The sequence below is a fragment of the Mustela putorius genome, unplaced genomic scaffold (genome assembly GCF_011764305.1).
Source record: "Mustela putorius furo isolate JIRA1106 unplaced genomic scaffold, ASM1176430v1.1 tig00537227_pilon_pilon_pilon, whole genome shotgun sequence".
NCBI lineage: Eukaryota > Metazoa > Chordata > Mammalia > Carnivora > Mustelidae > Mustela > Mustela putorius.
In genome coordinates this window covers 3134029-3142872 of record NW_025422368.1, presented here as the reverse complement: position 1 = coordinate 3142872, position 8844 = coordinate 3134029, and the positions used below count along the sequence as shown (strand labels likewise).

The 8844-nt window shown below is 49.0% G+C and overlaps 1 protein-coding gene across 1 annotated transcript; it reads right to left on the bottom strand.

Moving 5' to 3' along the window:
* Positions 1-1169: 1169 nt before the first annotated feature.
* On the bottom strand, positions 1170-7827 carry KRT4 (keratin 4). Its single transcript, XM_004774675.3, has 9 exons — positions 7263-7827; positions 5441-5655; positions 4434-4494; positions 3954-4049; positions 3234-3398; positions 2850-2975; positions 2198-2418; positions 1917-1951; positions 1170-1807 (listed from the first exon to the last, which is right to left on the bottom strand). The coding sequence occupies exons 1-9, from the start codon at positions 7749-7751 to the stop codon at positions 1620-1622; spliced, it is 1596 nt and encodes a 531-aa protein (XP_004774732.1). The 5' UTR covers positions 7752-7827; the 3' UTR covers positions 1170-1619.
* Positions 7828-8844: the final 1017 nt, after the last annotated feature.

The following is an 8844-nucleotide window of genomic DNA, read 5'->3' as shown; positions in this document are numbered from 1 at the left end:
GCATTTTCCGGGGGAGGGGCTGTTGTGGTGGGAAAAAGTCAAAGACTTCCTTCTCTGACACCAGGACAAGACAATAGGGAGATTAGGGCAGGGCTTCTGAAGGACCAGCCTTCCAGCCCAGGAAGCATAAACCCCTGAGATTAACCCTTTGTTGCTCTGCCCCTGCTGCCCTGAGCCTGCCTCCAGGTCTGTGTGAAGGACATATGGGCAGGGACTGGCCTTGGGCAAACTGTGTGTCCTTCAGTCTGCACAGAATAAAGGCCCAAGAGGCACTGTGCTAGAGGGATTGGAATCTGAATAAATTGCCTGGCAGTCCAGGGTAGGAAGCACCAATTGGGTGGCCAGGGAAATGAGTGTATTCTGCATCTGCAGTAGGAAGGATTTAGGTCAGACCACAAGAGGAGCTGTACAGGAAAATTATGTTCCTCCAGGTATCTTGGAACTGGTCCAGTATGGAAACAAGGTATCCACAACGGACACAGATCCTCACCTCTGACTATCCTCACCCCATTCTTCATTTCTTCAATCATAATCTCCAGAGCTGGTCCCAATCAGGCAGCTTCACCTGGCAGCTTCTTATCACTCTAGCAAACCTGCCTCCTCTCTCCCACACCCCTACCACTCAGGGACAGCAATATAGACATAACCCCAGACATAACCACCTGAGATGGGAAAGTGAACATAGCATGAAATCTCTGTGAGGATGACATGCTTCCAGCCCTCCATCCAGCAATCGGGACCTTGTTGATTCTTGAAACAAGTTCTTGAAAGCCTTGCTGGTCCAGTAGGATTGAGTCCTCCACACATAGTCTCATGAAAATAGGGAGGCCTCGCTAGATGCTAAGTATAAACTCTCCACCAGCTCCCTAACCCCCACTCCATATTCAGTGGAGACCCCCTAACTGGCTCTCCTCAATTCCTTCCCTCACTGTAGGCTCAGCACTGAGATGGTCCTGTTCTGATCGCCTATAATCTTTATGTCATTGTTGGTTGTTTTGAGTCTGTGACCCTCTTCTATAGGCAGGTTTCAGGCTCCACACACTGCATTACTCCCTCAAATTAGTTGATGACCTTGATCTGTGCAGACAGATACTTCAGGCCCCAGCCTCCTCTACTCCCACCTGAATTCTAGAAACTTCTCTCCAGGGAACAAGGACAATGGCTCAGAATGAATGATAAAAGCATTTTATTAAAGATTCACCCAAAAATGGATAGAGGGAAGGAGAAGGGGTGGATGGGACACTGAGGGGTTCCTGTCCTGACCTTGCAGGGCCAGTTGCTGCCAAGTGACAGAGGAGTTTGGTCCTGATGTAGAGGGATATCCGGGATCCTGTGGTTGGGAGGGGGCATACATGACCTTGATGATTCTGGAGATGAAACTCCTGATTGTGTTCTCCTCTGACCATGGGAGGTAAAGAGTCAGACCCTTCCCATTCCAGGTGGATCACCAGGCCCAAATCGAGAAGAAACTACCAAACTACAAGAGGGCAGAGCCCACACTGAGGTGACACTGGTAAGATGAGCCCCAAAGAGGGAGGGTGGAGGTGAGGGTGAAGGAAGCACAGAGACACCAGGGCTGGGCCCAGCTGGGCTCAGGGACTGCAGGGACCTCATCTCCTCTATCGGTGGGATCTCTTGGTCATAGTGGTGGTAGAGATGATCTTGCTGCCAGAACTGCCACAAACACCACCACCAAACCCAAAGCCACTTCCGGAGCCAGAGCCAAAACCACTGCCCAGGCCAAATCCAGAACAGCTTCCTAATCCTCCGCCGATGCCCCCGGTGCTAGCGCCACCACTAACCACAGCTGTAAGAGAGAGGCAGAGGATATGCTTATTCCAACAATACTGTCAATCAGGGGTCTCCACCCAAACCAGGGTGAACAAACAGCCATAGCAGGGGCAGAAGGTACTTACAGATGCTCATGGCACTCTGGCGTTCTCCAGACATTCTATGAAGGAGAGAAAGATCAGTGAGTCAGTAGAACCCGGCACCATGCTTAGTTCAGTAAACAGGTCTCAAGCACCTATCCCATCCTTATGCAGTCAGATTAAAGTACTAAGTGAACCTGTTGTCTACTGCCCTGCCTTGTCATGCACCCATGCGGTAATGAAGCAGGTGGTCCAGCAGAGGTACAAACTCCTGGTACTGAGGTCTCTCCCTCCCTCACATTCCTGGCCTGCCTTCCCTATCCCACCTGCACTCCTCGCCCTCCAGCAGCTTGCGGTAGGTAGCAATCTCCACATCCAGAGCCAGCTTCACACTCAGGAGCTCCTGGTACTCGCGCAACATCCGGGCCAGCTCCTCCTTGGCCTTCTGCAGGGCGGTCTCCAGTTCTGTGCACTTGCTGTAGGCATCTTTGAGGGCCAGCTCCCCACGTTGCTCAGCATCAGCCACAGAAGCTTGCAGAGTCTGGCACTGTAGACAATGGCAATGAAGGGGCAGTCATCAGCATCCTGCTGTCAAGGCCTCTCCACCTGTCTTCTGTCCTGTGCCAGCTTTTCTTGGGTTAGGATACCAGGATTCTGTTTGTCCTTCTCCCCACCTACTCTACTCTTAGGCATTTCATTGACTCCAGCCAGGCCCACCAATGTCTCCACCAGACTGATCAGGTGGAGATGAGCAAAAAAAACAATGAAGAGTCAAGAAACCTTATTTATCAGGGTGTCATGTCAGGTTAAGTAGGGTATTGCTGAAAAGACCTGGGTTTGGCTTATATAATGAGTCACAAAGCCCCTTCATGCAAGCTCAGGATCTTCTGGCCTGAGGCCTGATCTTCTTGTCTACTATGGAGACACTCATCTTAGGCCTCTGGCATCATACCATGACCAGAGAATGGTGACACTTACCTGTTTCTTAACATTCTCAATCTCAGCCCTCAGCCTCTGGATCAACCTGTTAAGCTCTGAGATCTCACTCTTGGTATTCTTCAGATTGTCACCATGTTGGTCAACCGAGATCTGGAGCTGCTGGACCTAATATCCAGGAAAACACAGGAATAAGGAGTCAAGGGTGTTTGGGTAGGGTCTGTTCTCAAATGAACTCAGCAAGAATAGGCACAATAATGGTGGCAAGGATAATACAAAATGTAATATAATCTCAAATCAGATGAGGATCAGAGATTCCTGGGTGATTAGTTCATCTCTGACTTTTGGGCTTGAGCTTCGATCACCTGTTCACAGAAATCAAAAGCAGAGCCTCAGAAGCCCCAGGGAGAGATTCCTGACACCGACCTTGGTCTGGTACAGGGCTTCAGCCTCAGCCTTGCTCTTCTGGGCAATCTCTTCATACTGGGCACGGACCTCAGCAATGATGCTGTCCAGGTCCAGGTCCCGGTTGTTGTCCATGGACAGGACCACAGATGTGTCTGAGACATGAGTCTGCATCTGGGACAGCTCCTGCAGGGAAAATATCATATGTCAGGCCCCCAGAGGAGTCTTCCCTAATCTCTGACACCAGAAATCTACTGTGGTCATGGAATGGCCATGCCACAGGCTCAAAGGGAAGCAGAGATGGCTGGCATCCCAGTGTGTAGGGAGGTGGAAGAATGGTAAGTTTCTATGTAGAAATCAAGTGATTGATGACATTTCAAGACAGAAAAGTAATGCTTCTAGTCTTCACTGGCTCTCTGGGATCCATAAGCCACCCCACGTCAGCAGATGTTCAGTACATTGAATAGAAGGGAAGGGAATGAATTCATATTACCAGGGAAATACTAGACAGCAAGAAATTCTATCCCGTGCAATCTTGAGATCTAATGACCCCTTCTAAGACAACATCTGGTTTCAAAAACATCCTGGCTGAGTCTCTCACTTCAACTCTATCTCTGAGCTTGCTGAGAGCACCCTCAGCAAGTAAGGGGGCTGGAATCCTTTCAAAGAACTGTGACTTTCCACCGCAGCCTCACAGATTTGGGATTCCCTTCTTCAAATGCAGGGGGATGGAGTCCTCACCGCAGCGAAGAGGACCCTCAAGAAGTTGATCTCATCATTCAGAGCATCCACCTTGGCCTCCAACTCCACCTTGCTCATATAGGCGGCATCCACATCCTGCAGAGGAGGCAGGGAAGAGACAAGGTACAGAAATTCCAATAGGGGCAAGGGGATGTTAAGTGACACACAAAGGTGTTCTCAGCAGCATTTAGGAAAGACATCTTAGCACCAGGAAAAGTGGCAAGGGACTAATCATTTGATGTCCTCTGCCCTAAATCCAACTGCAGAAATGGAAGTTAATGATCCAAATGGGCATTTTTCCCAACTTCACTTCCTTATGGTCTGGTTCGGTTACCCCCTCCTTTGACCACATAGATCTGGATAGTACCAAGTGGGATAAAGGAGAGGCCAAGATGGACCAGACACATGATTCAAGCCAAAGAGCACTCCCAAGGGAAAAAGCACCCTCACAGCCTCTTTGGCCCCTCCTTCATGTCTTACCTTCTTGAGGACCACAAAGTCATTCTCAGCAGCTGCACGCTTGTTGATCTCATCTTCATACCTGGGAGTAGAGGTGGGAAGGAGAAGACAGAAACCCCACAATGAGCTGATGTTTCCTGGACCTCTGCTGCTGGGTTTCAAACATCTAACTCTTTGGAAATATCCAGGTAATTGTCTACATTTTCCCATTTTCATACAAATATCCATTCAACCTACATTTACAAGTTACATGTGTGAGATACCAGTCTAAACCCGAGTTTATTCAAAGATGTGAAAATCAAGCTTAATAAAGACTGTTTCCCAGATACAAGGTGGGAGGAGGACAAACAACCACAATCTGGTTGGTTTTATTTCTGTAGAAGGGCTGTCCATTTGGTGGATTCAATTATCAGGAATGTTGCCAACACCAGTTCTCTTTCTTTGTTGTGAGAATGAATAGAGAGAGGCTGCTGGGATTATCTCAGCTCTGTCATACTAGGAGCATATTAAGAACTACTATGTGCTAAATGCTCATTATATCCAGTGCCATACTATCTGATTTCTCAATCTCATTTAATTTCAATTAATTCTCAAAAGCTAACATTATTATCACCATTTTAGAGATGAAGAAAAACAAGGCTCAGAGAGGTTAAGCAAGTTACCTAAGAGCACATAACTAGTAACTAGAGGACTCAGTATTCAAACAAGGTCCATCTGTCTCTATAACCTGTATTCTTCTGACTATGCTACACCTCTGCTCATCTGTATGGTTTTTTATCTTGCTTGTATATGGCAAGGCCAACTCCCTGAACATATCACTCATTTTCTGTTTGAGGCAACTCAGAGTTAAGAGACCTCACCCCATTAAAAAGGGCCCATATAGATGCAGGAGAACAAACTAGAGAACCTTCCTGACCCTTTTGGGATCTCTTCAGCTGGAATTCTAAATGACTAGACAGGAGCCCAAGATTCTGGGGCATGGCTGGGCGGACTCTTTCAGGCAGCATCCTTCTTTCCTCTGCACATACTTGGTCTTAAAGTCCTCCACGCTGTCCTGCGTGGTCTTCAGCTCAGACTGCAAGCGTCCTTTGTCATTGACCAAGGTATCCAACTGCTTCCTCAGGGCACTGATGTAGGCCTCAAAGAGAGGCTCAAGGTTTTTGCTGGATGTAGTGGTCGTCTGCTGCTGGAGGAGGTTCCACTTGGTCTCCAAGACTTTATTCTGTTGCTCTAAGAACCGCACCTGTATTTTAAAAAGTCACCAACCAGCAGATGAGGGCCTGAAGCTTTGGCAGGAGGACTGCCCAAGGCCAGCCAGGTGACTCGAGAGCCATGCAAGTAGGGCCACCGTGTTGCCACTCCAGGTACCATCTACTGGGACCCTGCTTCAGGCAGCAAAGCAGGTGGCCCTGCTTCATGGCAGCAAATGGGCCACATGCATTGTGGAGAACAGAACACAGCCAGAGCCACAGAGCCTGACTATGCAGCAAGTACAACTTCTTGACCCCAGGGATCCAGAGGCCCTGGGGGTGAAGGTGCCAAAGAGAACATTGAACTTTTAGGAAGAATAAAATAAACAAAAGTAGGAGATACAACCACAGTCTGGGACTCTTGCATTTAAAGTGATCCTGACCTAAGGCAAAGGAATGATGAATTCACTGACAAATTTTTAAATAAATGGACCTAGTGTGTCTCTTTAAACCTGTGTACAATGGAGTCTGAATAGTTAAGATCAAGGCCTAGACACATTCTGAGTTTCAGCCAGGCTTACCCTGCAAGGGGACTTCCTGGAACTCTCCCTCTCTCGACAAAGACATCTAACCAGATAAACCAGGGTAGCAGCTTGGCATGATATTCCCACTATGTGCTTCAGAGCTGAAAGAAAAGCAGGTTAGGGTGACTGAACACAGTCTGAACCCAAAAGGTGAGATGAGGGAAGATGAGACAAGGAAGCACAAAACCCTGGGTCTTACTTTTGTATCTGTATGTTCTGGAGTCACCGTAAAGCCTCTGTAAGCTACTGATGACTTATTCAACGAGTAAGAAGAGCAAACACTGCCACTCAGTCTACTTTGAGATGGATCAGTCTTGCCCCATTCATCTAAGAAGACTAAAACGGATGTACAGAGAGCCAGGACAACCTTGACTGAGTGGCTATACTCATTCCCTCAGTCATTAACCTCTGGCTGACTCAGCAATCTGGGCTGATCTGCTTGCTATAATCCATCATACTTGGCAGCAATTGAGCTTAAAGAACTTGAATCTCTAGACCCTGCACAGAAAAAGAAGTTGGATTACAAAAAGAAAAGGAGACATCCCTCTTCTCTTCAAACAGATCCAGGAAATGAGCAATTTTTCCCAGGGTCAGGAGGATGAAGGAGATGACCCTCCAAGGTCATCATCAGCTGACCTTGGAACCCAGAGTCTGTCATTGGCATCGATCCCCTTTTCATTTGGGAAACCAGCCTGGCTTTCTTCAGCTCCAACAACAGAAGTGCCAAGAATTATGTTAACTATAATTCATTTTAGTTAATTATTAAATTATTAACCATGTCATTTCTGAAACCAAAATCTGAGAAAAAGGTGGGATGCCTGGATTCAGAAAAGTTGACCGATCTGCCCAGTATCCCACAGCGCATCTAGGAAGACTCCAAACATTGCACTGGTCTGAGCAGCCTGTGCATTGGTCTCACCAGCCAAGCACAAAAGAGGAAGAATTCCCCTTTAACAGCTGGAACACAGAGGCCCTGAGTTCAGTGGTTTTTAATGCTGCAACAGGCTCAGTTCTGAGATGCCAGGATTCAGAAGCCCTGGTTTCTACCACCTTGTCTGGCCAAGGGGACAGCTCACCTTGTCGATGAATGAGGCAAACTTGTTGTTGAGCGTCTTGATCTGCTCCCGCTCCTCAGTCCGGACCTTCTGGATCTCGGGGTCGATCTCCACGTGGAGTGGGGTCAGCAGGCTCTGGTTGATGGTGACCTCCTGAATCCCACCAGCAGGGCAGGCAGGGAAGGCAGGACCACCCCGTCCACTGAAGGAACCCCCAAATCCACTACCAAAGTTGCCAGCACCAAAACCAGCTCCAAAGCTGCCAGGGCCGAAACCTCCAGCAGACCCAAAACCAGCACCTTGTCGGGACCCAGCCATGCTGATGGCGATGCTTTTTCTCCCCCCAAGGTTGTAGAGGCTCCTGCTGCCAAAGCCACCAGAGGAGCAGCGGCCAGTGCCCCCAGACACGGAGAATGAGCTGAATGCAGCCCTCTTGCCCCCACCGACAACGGCTGAGCCACAGCTAAAGCCCCGGGACCTGCCTCGGACACACTGTTGTCTGGCGATCATGGCTGGAGAGAGCGAGCTTGGAGTTGTCAGAAATGTGAGGGGCCAGGCCTGTGAATGCTGCAGCCCTAGCCTGGGTCTCTTATATGTGCTAGAGCAGCAGGGCTTGGTTGCAGGGGCATAAAGGGAAAAATCTGAAACATCTCTGGGCTTGGCCTTTGGCACAGGCCCATCCTTCTCGTATCCTGCTGAGTATGTCACAAACACACCTACAGATGTCATTCGGAGGGCACCGTTTACAGGAGCCCAACACACTCCCCTCTGGGAGAGCTTGAACCAGTGCCCCAGGGCCTCGTGAATCACATGCCCCTGCCCAGGCCCTGCCCTTCGGGCCTGCCACTCACTGCACTTCCATTTCGACAGCCTCCCCACGGCCCCCCAGCTCCCTATAAGATGGCCCAGCCCATTGCCCTTTCTCTCACTCCGCAGAGTTTAGAAACCAAGGGCCTGGATTCAAGGGCACAGCCCACTCTTACCCACTCTGCAAACCTGGAGCAGGTCATCGTCTGGGGCTCAGTTGCTTCACCCAGAAATTGGAGACAAAACAAATATTTACCTTCACCTCCTCTCAAGATACGAGATGGTCATCACTGTGAACTGTCAGAAGCTGAACCTGTATTTATTACCAACATTATAATCCCTCCATCTGCACTCGACCCCACACGCACCTACAAGAGAAGAAATCCATATTCCAGCCTTAGAGCCTTCCAAACCTAGATCAAGCCTCACCCCAACTTGACACAATTGTTGAGGACCTACTATGTACCTGCCATGGAGCTGGGGGCAGAGGAGAGTCAACTCTGCCTCAGGCTCTCAAGACTCCCTTTCCTTCTCCAGCCCCCATTTGGGTCTGTTTGTAGGATTCTAGTGTAGATTCTAGTGTAGTGTTCTCCTGTCTAGGTTCCTATTGGGTGTGCCCACTGCTCCATTTCTGCCCAGTTGTTTGCTAGACTCCACCAGGACAGAGCATGTTCTGTTTTCCTATAATGGTCCCAACATTCAGGGCAGGAGTCTGTAACTCTTTTGGCGTAGAGGACCCCTTTGGCAGAATAGGGAAACTCATGAGCTCCTTCTCAGAGCAATGTTTTTAAATGCA

Bases quoted from the DNA above. Each gene is read 5' to 3' on its own strand.
- KRT4 (XM_004774675.3), bottom strand. From the start codon at position 7,751: ATGATCGCCAGACAACAGTGTGTCCGAGGCAGGTCCCGGGGCTTTAGC. The intron at 4,495-5,440 runs GTATGTGCAGAG...CTCTACTCCCAG, and splicing joins GTGGAGGACTTTAAGACCAA to GTATGAAGATGAGATCAACA. The intron at 1,808-1,916 runs GTAAGTACCTTC...TCTCTCTTACAG, and splicing joins CCAGAGTGCCATGAGCATCT to CTGTGGTTAGTGGTGGCGCT.